Source organism: Pristiophorus japonicus, chromosome 2 (assembly GCF_044704955.1).
Source record: "Pristiophorus japonicus isolate sPriJap1 chromosome 2, sPriJap1.hap1, whole genome shotgun sequence".
NCBI lineage: Eukaryota > Metazoa > Chordata > Chondrichthyes > Pristiophoridae > Pristiophorus > Pristiophorus japonicus.
Window position 1 is genome coordinate 150,326,885 of NC_091978.1, and position 17,607 is coordinate 150,344,491.

General features: G+C 43.7%; 1 protein-coding gene across 1 annotated transcript in view; it reads right to left on the minus strand.

Annotated features, from left to right (window-relative positions):
• The window catches only part of cep135 (centrosomal protein 135), a 233,192-nt gene that overhangs the window by 2,294 nt on the left and 213,291 nt on the right, over window positions 1–17,607 (minus strand). Inside the window, exons 24-26 of the mRNA XM_070869899.1 lie at window positions 6,770–6,972; window positions 1,526–1,630; window positions 994–1,148 (exon numbers count right to left, since the gene is read on the minus strand). Of these exons, the coding sequence (XP_070726000.1) occupies window positions 1,001–1,148; window positions 1,526–1,630; window positions 6,770–6,972 (456 nt within the window). The 3' untranslated portion in view covers window positions 994–1,000. The remainder of the gene's footprint in view (window positions 1–993; window positions 1,149–1,525; window positions 1,631–6,769; window positions 6,973–17,607) is intronic.

Below are 17,607 nucleotides of genomic sequence, written 5' to 3' on the forward strand. Positions count from 1 at the left end.
TGGAACAGAGGTAGCCAAATGGAGTTGTGGTATAGGTCAGTCATGATCTAACTGAAGGGTGGAACAGGCTTGAGGCGCTTAATGGCCTACGCCTCTTCCAATGTAAGATGGTGTTTTTGACATTAACATCTGCAGTCCTCAATCCTTAGTTGAGTTCTTTTAGTGATTCATGTAGTAATCCTTGTAGCAGGTGTAGGAGTTTTTTGTCTTGTGTATATAGAATGGTGTCTCTGTGAAATCGGAAAGTGCATCTCTGACAGAAAGAGAGAAAGGTTATAGAAGTGTATATTGTACAGCTATACCAGCTAGACAGAAGTATGTCACTTAGATGTACAAGTTTCCCTGAGATCAAGGGAAGTGAGGTTTACATAGAAAATAAGTGCAGGAGCAGGCCATTCAGCCCTTCGAGCCTGCACCACCATTCAATATGATCATGGCTGATCATGCAACTTCAGTCCCCCACTTCTGCCTTTTCTCCATACCCCCTGATCCCTTTAGCTGTAAGGGCCACATCTAATTCCCTTTTGAATATATCCAACAAACTGGACTCAACAACTTTCGTGGTAGAGAATTCCATAGATTCATAATTCTCTGTGCGAAAAAGTTTCTCCTCATCTCGGTCCTGTATGGCTTACCCCTATATGGTTTAAGTCAGCTAGTTCAGATACTGCTGCCAGCTGATCATCAAGGAGCAGAGATTCTAGGAGGAACAGATAGCATCTCTACAGGGTATCCATTCCAGGGTTCTTGGAGGTGAACGAGTATGGTCTGGCAATTACTCTTTACTTTTGCTGTGGGGACGTGACTGATCTCTACTCAGGATCTCCCAATAAATATGTAAAAAAAAAAACTGGTAAATATGATGCTGTTAATGTGCAAAAGAATTAAAAAAAAGACTAGACTGAATTGCAACAACATCTATTTTGAATACATGGTACATTTACATATACCATTTGACCGTTAGATTTTATCTAAGGATCATAAACTACTCACTTGTTAGTTAACAGTCACTAGAACATTCTGTTACCCTTTTAGAGGCGCACATATCCTGGGAATGTGAGAGAGGGCTCACAGATGTTCTGAGTGGGGACAAGGAACTGATGGTAGTAGAAAGGCCGTGGCGACGCATCTCCTGAATTGCACGCTCTCTGGGATGAACAATTAAAAAGACAAAAAGAGCATTTATTTCTACAAATTCTACATGTACAGTACACTGGAAACTGGTGACTTTCAATAACTTGATGTTATTGCATATGCTTAAGGAATGATTATTATAGTCAAAAATACTGTTATGTCAACAGGATAATAGACTGAAAGCAGTGCTGATATCTAAAACATTATAAGCAGCTTTTGGGAAGTAGCTAATTTTTCCAGGTCACCTATATTCCATCTAATGGATCAGGTGGAAAGACAGATATTACAGTCCACTAGGATAAGCTGTTCTTTACAAGTTAGAGCATTTAAAAAGCCTCAAGATATTGAACATAATCATTAATTATTTTGTGTGCCATACTGCAGACATTACCTTTCAAAACGTTCTGTTGTTAGTTGACGTTTGATAAGATCAAGCTCTGTTTGAAGCTGTGAAGACTTAGTACGAAGCTGTGCTATTTCTCGATTTTGGCTCGATCTGTGAAGAATTATTAGTTACATTAGAGAAAAGATAGGCATCAGTACTTTACAGACAAATCATCAAATGTAGTAACAATTTCAGACACAGTGGCCTTGATATTTTACATGAGTTATGTCTGCTCCCAGGCATAATGAGAGTACACTTGGATGGGAAATGAGTTAGGAGCCAATCTCAGCTGAGGGGTAAGTTAAAAAGTCAAAGAGAAAGGAGATGGCAATAGTGCGGGGTAGTAAGAGGGGTAATGATAACCAGAGTGTGACAGGAAGGGACAGAGTGTATAAATATAAGAGTGCACCAGAAAGTAGTCAGAGTAAGGAAAAATGGTAAAAAGACAACATTAAAAGCTATTTATCTGAATGCACACAGCATTCGTAACAAGATAGATGAGTTGACGGCACAAATATAAATAAATGGGTATGATCTGATAGCCATTAGAGACATAGTTGCAAGGTGACCAAGGCTGGGAACTGAATATTCAAGGGTATTTGACATTTCGGAAGGATAGGCAGAAAGGAAAGAGTTGTGGTAGCTCTGTTAATAAATGTTGAGATCAGTGCAGTAGTGAGAAATGATACTGGCTCAGAACATCAACATGTCGAATCAGTTTGGGTGGAGATAAGAAATAATAAGGGAAAGAAGTCACTGGTGGGAGTAGTCTATCGGTCCTCTAACAGTAGCTGCACTGTGGGACAGAGTATAAATCAAGAAATAACGGAGGCAATAATTATGGGTGATTTTAATCTTCATATAGATTGGACAAATCAAATTGGCAAAGATAGCCCTGCGGACAAGTTCAGAGTGTATTCAGGATGGTTTCTTAGAACAATACGTTGTGGAACCAACCAGGGAGCAGGCTATTTTAGATCTGGTAATGTGTAATGAGATAGGATTAATTAATGATCTCATAGTATTCAACATTCAGAAAGGATAGACAGAAAGGAAAAAGAGGTGGGGTAGCTTTACTGGTTAGAGAAAAAATTAACACAACAGTAAGGAAGGACATTAGCTTGGATGATGATGTGGAATCTGTATGGGTAGAGCTGCGGAATACCAAAGGGCAGAAAACGCTAGTGGGAGTTGTGTACACACCACCAAACAGTAGTAGTGAGGTTGGGGACAGCATCAAACAAGAAATTAGGGATGCGTGCAATAAAGGTACAGCAGTTATCATGAGCGACTTTAATCTACATATAGATTGGGCTAACCAAACTGGTAGCAATACGGTGGAGGAGGATTTCTTGGCGTGTATTAGGGTTGGTTTTCTAGACCAATATGTCGAGGAACCAACTAGAGAGCTCACCATCCTAGACTGGGTGACGTGCCACGAGAAAGGACTAATTAGCAATCTTGTTGTGCGAGGCCACTTGGGGAAGAGTGACCATAACATGGTAGAATTCTTTATTAAGATGGAGAGTGACACAGTTAATTCAGAGAATAAGGTCCTGAACTTAAGGAAAGGAAACATCGATGGTATGAGACGTGAATTGGCTAGGAGAGACTGGTGAATGATACTTAAAGGGTTGACGGTAGATAGGCAATGGCAAACATTTATAGATCACATGGATGAACTTCAACAATTGTACATCCCTGTCTGGAGTAAAAATAAAAGGTGGCTCATCCGTGGCTAACAAGGGAAATTAGGGATAGGGTTAAATCCAAGGAAGAGGCATATAAATTGGCCAGAAAAAGCAGCAAACCTGAGGACTGGGAGAAATTTAGAATTCAGCAGAGGAGGACTAAGGGGTTAATTAGGAGGGGGAAATAGAGTATGAGAGGAAGCTTGCTGGGAACATAAAAACTGACTGCAAAAGCTTCTATAGATATGTGAAGAGAAAAAGATTAGTGAAGACAAGCGTAGGTCCTTTGCAGTCAGAATCAGGTAAATTTATAATGGGGAACAAAGAACTGGCAGACTAATTGAACAAATACTTTGGTTCTGTCTTCACGAAGGAAGACACAAATAACCTTCCGGAAGTACTAGGGGGCCGAGGGTCTAGCGAGAAGGAGGAACTGAAGGAAATCCTTATTAGTCAGGAAATTGTGTTAGGGAAATTGATGAGATTGAAGGCCGATAAATCCCCAGGGCGTGATAGTCTGCATCCCAGAGTACTTAAGGAAGGGGCCCTAGAAATAGTGGATGCATTGGTGATCATTTTCCAACAGTCTATCGACTCTGGATCAGTTCCTATGGACTGGAGGGTAGCTAATGTAACACCACTTTTTAAAAAAGGAGGGAGAGAGAAAACGGGGAATTATAGACCGGTTAGCCTGACATCAGTAGTGGAGAAAATGTTGGAATCAATTATTAAAAATGAAATAGCAGCGCATTTGGAAAGCAGTGACCGGATCGGTCCAAGTCAACATGGATTTATGAAAGGGAAATCGTGCTCGACAAATCTTCTAGAATTTTTTGAGGATGTAACTAGTAGAGTGGACAAGGGAGAACCAGTGGATGTGGTGTATTTGGACTTTCAAAAGGTTTTTGACAAGGTCCCACACAAGAGATTGGTGTGCAAAATTAAAGCACATGGTATTGGGGTAATGTATTGACATGGGTAGAGAACTGGTTGGCAGACAGGAAGCAGAGTCGGGATAAATGGGTGCTTTTCAGAATGGCAGGCAGTGACTCATGGGGTGCCACAGGGCTCAGTGCTGGGACCACTGCTATTTACAATATACATCAATGATTTAGATGAAGGAATTGAGAGTAACATCTCCAAGTTTGCAGATGACACTAAGCTGGGTGGTGGTGTGAGCTGTGAGGAGGATGCTAAGAGGCTGCAGGGGGACTTGGACAGGTTAGGCGAGTGGGCAAATGCATGGCAGATGCAGTAAAATGTAGATAAATGTAAGGTTATCCACTTTGGTGGCAGAATATTATCTGAATGGTGACAGATTAGGAAAAGGGGAGGTGCAACGAGACCTGGGTGTCATGGTACATCAGTCATTGAAGGTTGGCATGCAGGTGCAGCAGGTGGTGAAGAAGGCAAATGGCATGTTGGCCTTCATAGCTGGGGGATTTGAGTATCGGAGCAGGGAGGTCTTGCTGCAGTTGTACATGGCCTTGGTGAGACCTCACCTGGAATAGTGTGTTCAGTTTTCATTTAAGGAGATATTTCATAACTCTCAGCAAAGATATATTCCAATGAGAAAGAAAGATTAAGAGAAGGATGAACCATCCGTGGCTAACTAAGGAAGTTAAGGATGGTATCAAATTAAAATCAATGGCACACAATGTTGTGAAGATTAGTGGTAGGCCAGAGGATTGGGAAATTTTTAGAAACCAGCAAAGGACAAATAAAATGAGAGAGAGAGAGAAGATAGATTGAGAATAAACTAGCAAGAAATATAAAAACAGACAATCAGAGCTTCTACAGGTATATAAAATGGAAGAGAGTAACTAAAGTAAATATTGGTCCCTTAGGGGATGAGACTGGGGAATTAACAATGGGAAAAGGGGAAAAGGCAGAGACTTTGAACAAATATTTTGTATCGGTCTTCACAGTCGAAGACACTAAAAGCATCCCAATAATAATAGATAATCAAGGGCTATAGGGAGGGGGGGAACTTAAAACAATCATTATCACTGGAAAAAAGTACTATGCAAACTAATGGGACTAAAGGTGGACAAGTCCCCTGGACCTGATGGCCTGCATCCCAGGGTTTTAAAAGAAGTGGTTGCAGACATGGTGGATGCATTGGTTGTAATCTACCAAAATTCGCTGGATTCTGGAGAGGTCCCAATGGATTGGAAAGCCGCAAATGTAACACCCCTGGTCAAGAAAGGAGGGAGACAGAAAGCAGGAAACTGTCGACCAGTTAGCTTAACATCTGTCATTGGGAAAATGCTGGAGTCCATTATTAAGAAAGTAGTAGCAGGACATTTAGAAACTCATAATACATTCACAGTCAGCATGGTTTAATTAAAGGGAAATCATGTTTGACAAATTTTGCTAGAGTTCTTTGAAGATGTAACAAGCAGGGTGGATAAAGAGGAATCAGTAGATGTCGTGTATTTGGATTTCCAGAAGGCATTTAAAAAAAATGGCCTTATTAACCTGTGTAACTATTCTTAGTGATTTGTGCATCTGCACCACTAGATCCTTCTACCCCATTCAGACACTTATGTTCCAAGGGGTATGTGGCCTCCTTCCAAACCTTCCTTCCAAAATGTACTACCTCACACTTAGTTAGATTTAGTGCCAATCTGTGCTCATTAGAAACTTGATTAAAACTGTCCAAGATCATTTCACACAGGTCTGTCAGCTAACAGAGGAGACTTTCATTAAATCAGTCTGGGCTGGTTTTGAATCTAAGTGCTGGAGGGGAAAAGGACAGTCTCTAATCCACTGCCCCAGGCCCCACTTTCCACAAGTAATTTGAAGAGGACAGATTCTACATGGTTCTCTTCAGGACCAAGATGGGAAATAGTCATTTTATAATTATCCCACGGCAACTTCTACAGTTCTTGTTTTTATTTAGAATTTTTGATGATTGTATTTTTTTTGAAGAGCTGAATGCAATCTACTGTAAAACTTCAGCATTTCTATAAAAGGTACTTCAGAAGTCTTCAAAGTTTCTGACATCAATAGATATGTATCTTCTCTTCTCCCTCCCCACAATGAACTGACTTCCACCAGCAGGTTTATAGGCAGCTATCTGGTTAAGAATGGCTTCTCTTGCACCAGATGTGATGCAATTGATAACACGAGTTAGGAGACAGTGTTTGCAGTGAGGGAGAAATCTCAGAGTTCTCTTAAAAGAGTAAGTACTCTTATGATTTGCCTACCATTCCTGTATTCCAAAAGTAAGTCATTGTATGAAGCACTTTTTAATGTTGATGTAAAGCAATATACAAGTGCAATTATTTTTTTTTCTGGTAGGACAAGCAATGTACCTGCGTTTTGTGAAATATAACATGTAAAGAACTAGCTACATTTCTAGTGTTATTTTTAAGCTTATCTGCCGTTTAATAGTAAGATTGTGCAATATTTTCCAGAAAATTTGACCAAACACAACAGGTTTAATTCTGAGGAAAATATTCTGGATTATTTGGTGCAAAAGTTTCAGTATTTAGTAAAAAAAAACCCACTGTGCAATAACAGATGCCAGCGATAAGAAAGGGTTACCACTCACACTTTGCTCTCTGCTAGAGTCAGCTTATCCCCAAGAAGCTGTATTTCTGACTCTTTTTCATGCTTTGTCAGGTGACATTGAAACTCCTTTTCTCGAGTTGATGTCAACAATGCCTCAAGGTTCTTTACTGTGACCCGTTCACTACACATCTGTTTCTTTAAAAGCTCGCCTTCGGACTTCATATCTTCCAGTTCGCTTAAAGTCTGTATAAATATCAGGAAGAGTTTTTAAGTATACAAAAAATGAACAACTTATCAGATGCAGGCATACAAGGGAAGATTAAACAAATCAATCAACCTTTCTGCAGAAACATCACAATGCCAGGTCCCATGACTGGTAAGTGTAGCACAGCGTCAAACGATAACTAATGCATGGGTATTTCAGGTGGCACAGAAAATGCTCAGAACTGTAATGTTACAACGAGGCAGCTCAGGAATTATGGGCAGTTTGGCAAGAAGATCTCAATCCCAACCAGAAAATCATGAGTCTAATGCCAAGGGGTGTCTGCCACTCCAATTAGCAAGACTTGGTAACCTGTTTCTGTTCTTGACCAGGATTATGGATGGAATTCTGTTGGGAGAGAAAACATTCCATCTCAAAATAAAAAGTGCCACAGAACAGTTCATGCTAATTGAATCTGCCTCTTGATTAGAGATTAGATTCGGAAGAGAAATTGGTGTCTCAGACATCCAACCCTTCTGGCTGTAGGATGCATGGTATGGGGAGAGAGGTGAAAGTGGAAGGAGGAAATGGGACAAATATTTTTTTTTTTCAAGTGGGCATACGTGGATCTTCAATCTTTACATAGCAGATGTATGCTTTTCATAATATTCTACAATTCAGAATTTGTTATTCTACTCATTGAAAATGAAAAATGAAAAAAGTAAAATCAAAGAAATGAGGAAACAACTAAAATAAATCAATAGAAGGGATGCTCAAGAACACCAGTCAGAAGACAAGTGGAATACATAGGAACAGTAGGAGGTCATTCGGCCCATCGAGCCTACTCCCCCATTCAATGAGATAGAAACATAGAAAATAGGTGCAGGAGTAAGCCATTCGGCCCTTCGAGCCTGCACCACCATTCAATATGATCATGGCTGATCATGTAACTTCAGTACCCCATTCCTGCTTTCTCTCCATACCCCTTGATCCCTTTAGCCATAAGGATCACATCTAACTCCCTTTTGAATATATCTAACGAACTGGCCTCAACAACTTTCTGTGGTAGAGAATTCCACAGGTTCACAATTCTCTGAGTGCAAAAGTTTCTCCTCATCTCAGTCCTAAATGGTTTACCCCTTATCCTAAGACTGTGACCCCTGGTTCTGGACTTCCCCAACATCGGGAACATTCTTCCTGCATCTAACCTGTCCAATGCCGTCAGAATGTTATATGTTTCTATGAGATCCCCTCCCATTCTTCTAAATTCCAGTGAATATAAGCCTAGTCGATCCTGTCTTTCTTCATAAGTCCTGCCATCCTGGAAATCAGTCTGGTGAACCTTTGCTGTACTCCCTAAATAGCAAGAATGTCCTTCCTCAGATTAGGAGACCAAAGCAGTACACAATATTCAAGGTGTGGCCTCAACAAGGCCCTGTACAACTACAGTAAGACCTCCCTGTTCCTATACTCAAATCCTCTTGCTATGAAGGCCAACATGCCATTTGCCTTCTTCACCGCCTGCTGTACCTGTATGCCAACTTTCAATGACTTATGTACCATGACACCCAGGTCTCGTTGCACCTCCCCTTTTCCTAATCTGTCACAATTCAGATAATATTCTGCCACCAAAGTGGATAACCTCACATTTATCTACACTTTACTGCAGGTGCCATGCATTTGCCCACTCACCTAACCTGTCCAAGTCACCCTGCAAGTCATCCTCCTCACAGCTCACACTGCCACCCAGCTTAGTGTCATCTGCAAAGTTGGCGATATTACTCAATTCCTTCGTCTAAATCATTAATGTATATTGTAAATAGCTGGGGTTCCAGCACTGAACCTTGCGGTATCCCACTTGTCACTGCCTGCCATTCCGAGAAGGACCCGTTTATTCCTATTCTTTGCTTCCTGTCTGCCAACCAGTTCTCTATCCACGTCAATACATTACCCCCAATACCATGTGCTTTAGTTTTGCACACTAATCTCTTGTGTGGGACCTTGTCAAAAGCCTTTTGAAAGTCCAAATACACCAAATCCACTGGTTCTCCCTTGTTCACTCTACTAGTTACATTCTCAAAAAATTCTAGAAGATTTGTCAAGCATGATTTCTCTTCCATAAATCCACGCTGACTTGGACCGATTCTGTCACTGCTTTCCAAATGCACTGCTATTACATCTTTAATAATTGATTCCAACATTTTCCCCACTACCGATATCAGGCTAAACGGTCAATAATTTCCTGTTTGCTCTCTCCCTCCTTTTTTAAAAAGTGGGGTTACATTAGCTACCCTCCAATCCATAGGAACTGGTCCAGAGTCTTTAGAATGTTGGAAAATGACCACCAATGCATCCACTATTTCTAGGGCCACCTCCTTAAGTACTCTGGGATGCAGACGATCAGCCCCTGGGGATTTATCGGCCTTCAATCCCATCAATTTCCCGAACAGAATTTCCTTCAGTTCCTCCTTCTCACTAGACCCTTGGTCCCCTATTATTTTCGGGAGATCATTCGTGTCTTCCTTAGTGAAGGCAGAACCAAAGTATTTGTTCAATTGGTCTGTCATTTCTTTGTTCCCCATTATGAATTCACCTGATTCTGACTGCAAGGGACCTACATTAGTCTTCACTAATCTTTTTATCTTCACATATCTATAGAAGCTTTTTCAGTCAGTTTTTATGTTCCCTGCAAGCTCACTCTCGTTCTCTATTTTCCCCCTCCTAATTAAACCCTTAGTCCTCCTCTGCTGGATTCTAAATTTCTCCCAGTCCTCAGGTTTGCTGCTTTTTCTGGCAAATTTATATGCCTCTTCCTTGGATTTAATATTATCCCTAATTTCCCTTGTTAGCCATGGTTGAGCCACCTTCCCTTTTTTATTTTTACGCCACACAGGGATGTACAATTGTTGTAAGTTCATCCATGTGATCTTTAAATGTCTGCCATTGCCTATCCACTGTCAGCCCTTTAAGTATCATTCGCCAGTCTATCCTAGCCAATTTACATCTCATACCATCGAAGTTACCTTTCTTTAAGTTCAGGACCCTAGTCTCTGAATTTATCTGTGTCACTCTCCATCTTAATGAAGAATTCTACCATATTTTGGTCACTCTTCCCCAAGCGGTCTCGCACAACCAGATTGCTAATTAATTCTCTCTTATTGCACAAGATCCAGTCTCGGATGGCCTGCTCTCCAGTTGGTTCCTCGACATATTGGTCTAGAAAACCATCCCTTATACACTCCAGGAAATCCTCCTCCACAGTACTGCTACCAGTTTGGTTAGCCCAATCTATATATAGATTAAAGTCACCCATGATAACTGCTGTAGCTTTATTGCACGTGTCCCTAATTTCCTGTTTGATGCCATCCCCAACCTCCCTACTACTGTTTGGTGGTCTGTATACAACTTCCACTAACGTTTTCTGCCCTTTGGTGTTTCGTAGCTCTACCCATATAGATGCCAGATCATCCATTCTAATGTCCTTCCTTACTATTATGTTAATCTCCTCTTTAACCAGTAACGCTACCCCACCTCCTTTTTCTTCCTGAATATTGAATACCCTTGGATGTTGAGTGCCCAGCCTTGGTCACCCTGGAGCCATGTCTCCGTAATCCCAATTACATCACATCCATTAACAGCTATCTGCGCAGTTAATTTGCCCACCTTATTACGAATGCTGCTTGCATTGAGACACAGAGCCTTCAGGCTTGTTTTTTTAACACTCTTTGTCCTTTTAGAATGATGTTGTAATGTGGCCTTTTTTGATTTTTGCCCTCGATTTCTCTGCCCTCTACTCTTGTTTTTCTCCTTCCTACCTTTTGCTTCTGCCCCCTTTTTACTTCCCTCTGTCTCCCTGCATAGATTCCCATCCCCTAGCCATATTAGTTTAAACCCTCCCCAACAGCACGAGCAAACACTCCGCCTAGGACATCGGTTCCAGTCCTGCCCAGGTGCAGACTGCCCGGTTTGTACTGGTCCCACCACCCCCAGAACCGGTTCCAATGTCCCAGGAATTTGAATCCCTCCCCCTTGTACCACTCCTCAAGCCACGTATTCATGTGAACTATCCTGCTATTCCTACTCTGACTAGCACGTGGCACTGCCTTTGAGGTCCTACTTTAAATTTAACTCCTAGCTCCCTAAATTCAGCTTGAAGGACCTCATTCCATTTTTTACCTATATCATTGGTACCTATATGCGCCACGACAGCTGGCTGATCACCCTCACCCTCCAGAATGCCCTGCAGCAGCTCTGAGACATCCTTGACCCTTGCACCAGGGAGGCAACATACCATCCTGGAGTCACATTTGCGGCTGCAGAAACGACGATCTATTCCCCTTACAATAGAATCCCCTATCACTATAGCTCTCCCACTCTTTTTCCTGCCCTCCTGTGCAGCAGAGCCACCCATGGTGCCATGAACTTGGCTGCTGCTGCCTTCCCCTGATGAGCCATCTCCCCCAGCAATACCCAAAACAGTATATCTGTTTTGGAGGGAGATAACCGCAGGGGACCCCTGCACTACCTTCCTTTCCCTGCTCTTGCTGCTGGTCATCCATTCCCTATCTGCCTGTGTACCTGTGGTGTGACCAGCTCACTAAATGTGCTATTCACGACATCCTCAGCATCGCGGATGCTCCAGAGTGAATCCATGCGCAGCTCCAGTGCTGCAATGCAGTCTGTCAGGAGCTGCAGCTGGACACACTTCCTGCACACATAGTCGTCAGGGTCACTGGAAGCGTCCCTGATTTCCCATATAGCACAGGAGGAGCATGACATGGGTCTGGGCTCTCCTGCCATGACTTAACTCAACAATGCCAAAGGTTTCCTACTGATACGAAAAGAAAAAAAAGATAAAATACTCATCAATCCACCAGCCAATCACTTACCCGCATGGATGATCTGCGACATAACTCCATATACACACAGCTTTGGCCCATATCCCTTAATACATTTGGTTAACAAAAAACTATCAATTTCCGATTTAAAATTAACAATTGATCTAGCATCAATTGCTGTTTGCAGAAGAGAGTTCCAAACTTCTATTACCCTTTGTGTGCAGAAGAGTTTCCTAATTTCACTCTTGAAAGGTCTGCCTCTAATTTTTAAACTATGGCCACTGGTCTTACACTCCCCAACCAGCGAAAATAGTTTCTCTCTATCTATCCTATCTGTTTCCCTTAATATCTTGAAAACGTCGATCAGATCACCCCTTAATCTTCTAAATTCTAGGGAATACAATCCTAATTTGTATAATCCCTCCTCGTAACTTAACCCTTGAAGGGTATTCATTCTGGTAAACCTATGCTGCACTCCCTCCAAGGCCAATATATCCTTCCGAAGATGTGGTGCCCAGAACCGCTCACAGTACTCCAGGTGTGGTCCAACCAGGGTTTTGTATTACTGCAGCATAACTTCTATCCCCTTGTATTCTAGTCCTCTAGATATAAAGGCCAGTATCCCATTAGCCTTTTTGATTCTTTTCTGTACCTGTTCATGACATTTTAATGATCTATGTACTTCGACCCCCAAGTCTCTTTGGACCTCCACTGTTTTTAGAAAGTACTCATACATTTAAAGGTATAAGACTGAGCCTGCAGGATAAATACAAACCTAAAATCAATAAGCTCAAAATAAACAAACATGACCCTCAATGGATTAACAAACATATTACAAGGAAATTAAAGAGGAAATGAGTCCTCTATAAATTTTGCAGAGAAACGGGAAGGGGTTCATTCCCTGGGATGAATATAAGAAAATGCAGAAATACATTAAAAGTGATCAGAGGGGCAGAGAGACACCTAGAAAAAAAAACAGCAGCATAAGTTAAATATAACTTAAAAAATGACACCACACAAAGGGCAGCAAGAGAAGTCAAAAAATATAAAATGCAAATGACTTTGAAAAAGTGGACAAGTGCTGGGATGCCCCCGCCCCCAGTGTCTCTCTCTCTCTGTTTCTGACAGTGGGGGGGGCGAGAGGGCGGAGGAGGGTGAGGGGGAAGAGGGAGGGAGGGATGGAGGGATGGAGGGATGGAGCGGTGGGAGGGATGGAGAGGTGGGAGGGATGGAGAGATGGAGAGGAGGGGGGAGGGAGGGATGGAGAGGAGGGGGGAGTAGGGATGGAGAGGAGGGGGGAGTAGGGATGGAGAGGAGGGGGGAAGAAGGGATGGAGAGGAGGGGGGAAGAAGGGATGGAGAGGAGGGGGAAAGAAGGGATGGAGAGGAGGGGGGAGGGAGGGATGGAGAGGAGGGGGGAGGGAGGGATGGAGAGGAGGGGGGAGGGAGGGAGAGGAGGGGAGGGAGGGAGAGGAGGGGGGAGGGAGGGAGAGGAGGGGGAAGGGAGGGGGGAGGGAGGGAGAGGAGGGGGGAGGGAGGGAGGGAGAGGAGGGGGGAGGGAGGGAGGGAGAGGAGGGGGGAGGGAGAGGTGGGGGGAGGGAGGCAGGGAGAGGATGGGGGAGAAACATAGAAAATAGGTGCAGGAGTAGGCCATTCGGCCCTTCTAGCCTGCACCGCCATTCAATGATTTCATGGCTGAACATGCAACTTCAGTACCCCATTCCTGCTTTCTCGCCATACCCCTTGATCCCCCTAGTAGTAAGGACTACATCTAACTCCTTTTTGAATATATTTAGTGAATTGGCCTCAACAACTTTCTGTGGTAGAGAATTCCACAGGTTCACCACTCTCTGGGTGAAGAAGTTTCTCCTCATCTCGGTCCTAAATGGTTTACCCCTTATCCTTAAGACTGTGACCCCTGGTTCTGGACTTCCCCAACATTGGGAACATTCTTCCTGCATCCAACCTGTCTAAACCCATCAGAATTTTAAACGTTTCTATGAGGTCCCCTCTCATTCTTCTGAACTCCAGTGAATACAAGCCCAGTTGATCCAATCTTTCTTGATAGGTCAGTCCCGCCATCCCAGGAATCAGTCTGGTGAACCTTCGCTGCACTCTCTCAATAGCAAGAATGTCCTTCCTCAGGTTAGGAGACCAAAACTGTACACAATACTCCAGGTGTGGCCTCACCAAGGCCCTGTACAACTGTAGCAACACCTCCCTGCCCCTGTACTCAAGTCCCCTCGCTATGAAGGCCAACATGCCATTTGCTTTCTTAACTGCCTGCTGTACCTGCATGCCAACCTTCAATGACTGATGTACCATGACACCCAGGTCTCGTTGCACCTCCCCTTTTCCTAATCTGTCACCATTCAGATAATAGTCTGTCTCTTTGTTTTTACCACCAAAGTGGATAACCTCACATTTATCCACATTATACTTCATCTGCCATGCATTTGCCCACTCACCTAACCTATCCAAGTCACTCTGCAGCCTCATAGCATCCTCCTCGCAGCTCACACTGCCACCTAACTTAGTGTCATCCGCAAATTTAGAGATACTACATTTAATCCCCTCGTCTAAATCATTAATGTACAGTGTAAACAGCTGGGGCCCCAGCACAGAACCTTGCGGTACCCCACTAGTCACCGCCTGCCATTCTGAAAAGTACCCATTTACTCCTACTCTTTGCTTCCTGTCTGACAACCAGTTCTCAATCCATGTCAGCACACGACCCCTAATCCCATGTGCTTTAACTTTGCACATGAATCTCTTGTGTGGGACCTTGTCGAAAGCCTTCTGAAAGTCCAAATATACCACATCAATTGGTTCTCCCTTGTCCCCTCTACTGGAAACATCCTCAAAAAATTCCATAAGATTTGTCAAGCATGATTTCCCTTTCACAAATCCATGCTGACTTGGACCTATCATGTCACCTCTTTCCAAATACGCTGCTATGACATCCTTAATAATTGATTCCATCATCTTACCCACTGCCGATGTCAGGCTGATTCCCTGTTTTCTCTCTCCCTCCTTTTTTAAAAAGTGGTGTTACATTGGCTACCCTCCACTCGATAGGAACTGATCCAGAGTCAATGGAATGTTGGAAAATGACTGTCAATGCATCCGCTATTTCCAAGGCCACTTCCTTAAGTACTCTGGGATGCAGTCCATCAGGCCCTGGGGATTTATCGGTCTTCAATCCCATCAATTTCCCCAACACAATTTCCCGACTAATAAGGATTTCCCTCAGTTCCTCCTCCTTACTAGACCCTCTGACCCCTTTTATATCCGGAAGGTTTTAGTGTCCTCCTTAGTGAATACCGAACCAAAGTACTTGTTCAATTGGTCCTACATTTCTTTGTTCCCCGTTATGACTTCCCTTGATTCTGACTGCAGGGGACCTACATTTGTCTTTACTAACCTTTTTCTCTTTACATATCTATAGAAAATTTTGCAATCCGTCTTAATGTTCCCTGAAAGCTTCTTCTCATACTCCATTTTCCCTGCCCTAATCAAACCCTTTGTCCTCCTCTGCTGAGTTCTAAATTTCTCCCAGTCTCCGGGTTCGCTGCTATTTCTGGCCAATTTGTATGCCACTTCCTTGGCTTTAATACTACCCCTGATTTCCCTAGATAGCCACGGTTGAGCCACCGTCCCTTTTTTATTTTTACGCCAGACAGGAATATACAATTGTTATAGTTCATCCATGCGGTCTCTAAATGTTTGCCATTGCCCATCCACAGTCAACCCCTTAAGTATCATTCGCCAATCAATCCTAGCCAATTCACGCCTCATACCTTCAAAGTTACCCTTCTTTAAGTTCTGGACCATGGCCTCTGAATTAGCTGTTTCATTCTCCATCCTAATGCAGAATTCCACCATATTATGGTCACTCTTCCCCAAGGGGCCTCGCACAACGAGATTGCTAATTAATCCTCTCTCATTGCACATCACCCAGTCTAAGATGGCCTCCCCCCTAGTTGGTTCCTCGACATATTGGTCTAGAAAACCATCCCTTATGCGCTCCAGGAAATCCTCCTCCACCGTATTGCTTCCAGTTTGGTTCACCTAATCTATGTGCATATTAAAGTCACCCATTATAACTGCTGCACCCTTATTGTATGCACCCCTAATTTCCTGTTTGATGCCCTCCCCAACATCACTACTACTGTTTGGAGGTCTGTACACAACACCCACTAACGATTTTTGCCCTTTGGTGTTCTGCAGTTCTACCCATATAGATTCCACATCATCCAAGTTAATGCCCTTCCTAACTATTGCATTAATCTCCTCTTTAGCCAGCAATGCTACCCCACCTCCTTTTCCTTTTATTCTATCCTTCCTGAATGTTGAATACCCCTGGATGTTGAGTTCCCAGCCCTGATCATCCTGGAGCCACATCTCCATAATCCCAATCACATCATATTTGTTAACATCTATTTGCACAGTTAATTCATTCACCTTATTACGGATACTCCTTGCATTAAGACACAAAGCCTTCAGGCTTGTTTTTTTAACACCCTTTGTCCTTTTAGAATTTTGCTGTATAGTGGCCCTTTTTGTTCTTTGTCTTGGGTTTCTCTGCCCTCCACTTTTCCTCATCTCTTTTCTGTCTTTTGCTTTTATCTCCTTTTTGTTTCCCTCTGTCTCCCTGCATTGGTTCCCATCCCCCTGCCATATTAGTTTATCTCCTCCCCAACAGCACTAGCAAACACTCCCCCTAGGACATTGGTTCCGGTCCTGCCTCGGTGCAGACCGTCCGGTTTGTACTGGTCCCACCTCCCCCAGAATCGGTTCCAATGCCCCAGGAATTTGAATCGCTCCCTGCTGCATCACTGCTCAAGCCACGTATTCATCTGCGCTATCCTGCGATTCCTACTCTGACTAGCACGTGGCACTGGTAGCAATCCCGAGATTACTACTTTTGAGGTCCTACTTTTTAATTTAGCTCCTAGCTCCTTAAATTCGTTTCGTAGGACCTCATCCCTTTTTTTACCTATGTCGTTGGTACCGATGTGCACCACGACAACTGGCTGTTCTCCCTCCCTTTTTAGAATGTCCTGCACCCGCTCCGAGACATCCTTGACCCTTGCACCAGGGAGGCAACATACCATCCTGGAGTCTCGGTTGCGGCCGCAGAAACGCCTATCTATTCCCCTTACAATTGAATCCCCTATCACTATCGCTCTCCCACTCGTTTTCCTGCCCTCCTGTGTAACAGAGCCAGCCACGGTGCCATGAACTTGGCTGCTGCTGCCCTCCCCTGATGAGTCATCCCCCTCAACAGTACTCAAAGCAGTGTATCTGTTTTGCAGGGGGATGACCACAGGGGACCCCTGCACCACCTTCCTTACAATGCTCTTCCTGCTGGTCTTCCATTCCCTATCTGGCTGTGGACCCTTCATCTGCGGTACGACCAACTCGCTGCAGGTGCTACTCACGTCATTCGCAGCATCGTGGATGCTCCAGAGTGAATCCACCCTCAGCTCCAACTCCGCAACGCGGTCCGTCAGGAGCTGGAGGCGGATACACTTCCCGCACACGTAGTCGTCAGGGACACTGGAGTCGTTCCCGAGTTCCCACATGGTACAGGAGGAGCATAACACGTGACCGAGCTGTCCTGCCATGACTTAACCCTTCGATAGGCAACAAAAATGTTAAAGTTTACTCACTGTTGTAGAAGAGAAAAAAGAAAAACTACTCACCAATCACCAGCCAATCACTTACCCCCTTGGCTGTGATGTCAAGGGAGGGAGGGAGAGGAGTGGGGAGGGAGGGAGAGGAGGGGGGAGGGAGGGAGAGGAGGGGGGGGAGGAGTGAGGGAGAGGAGAGGGGG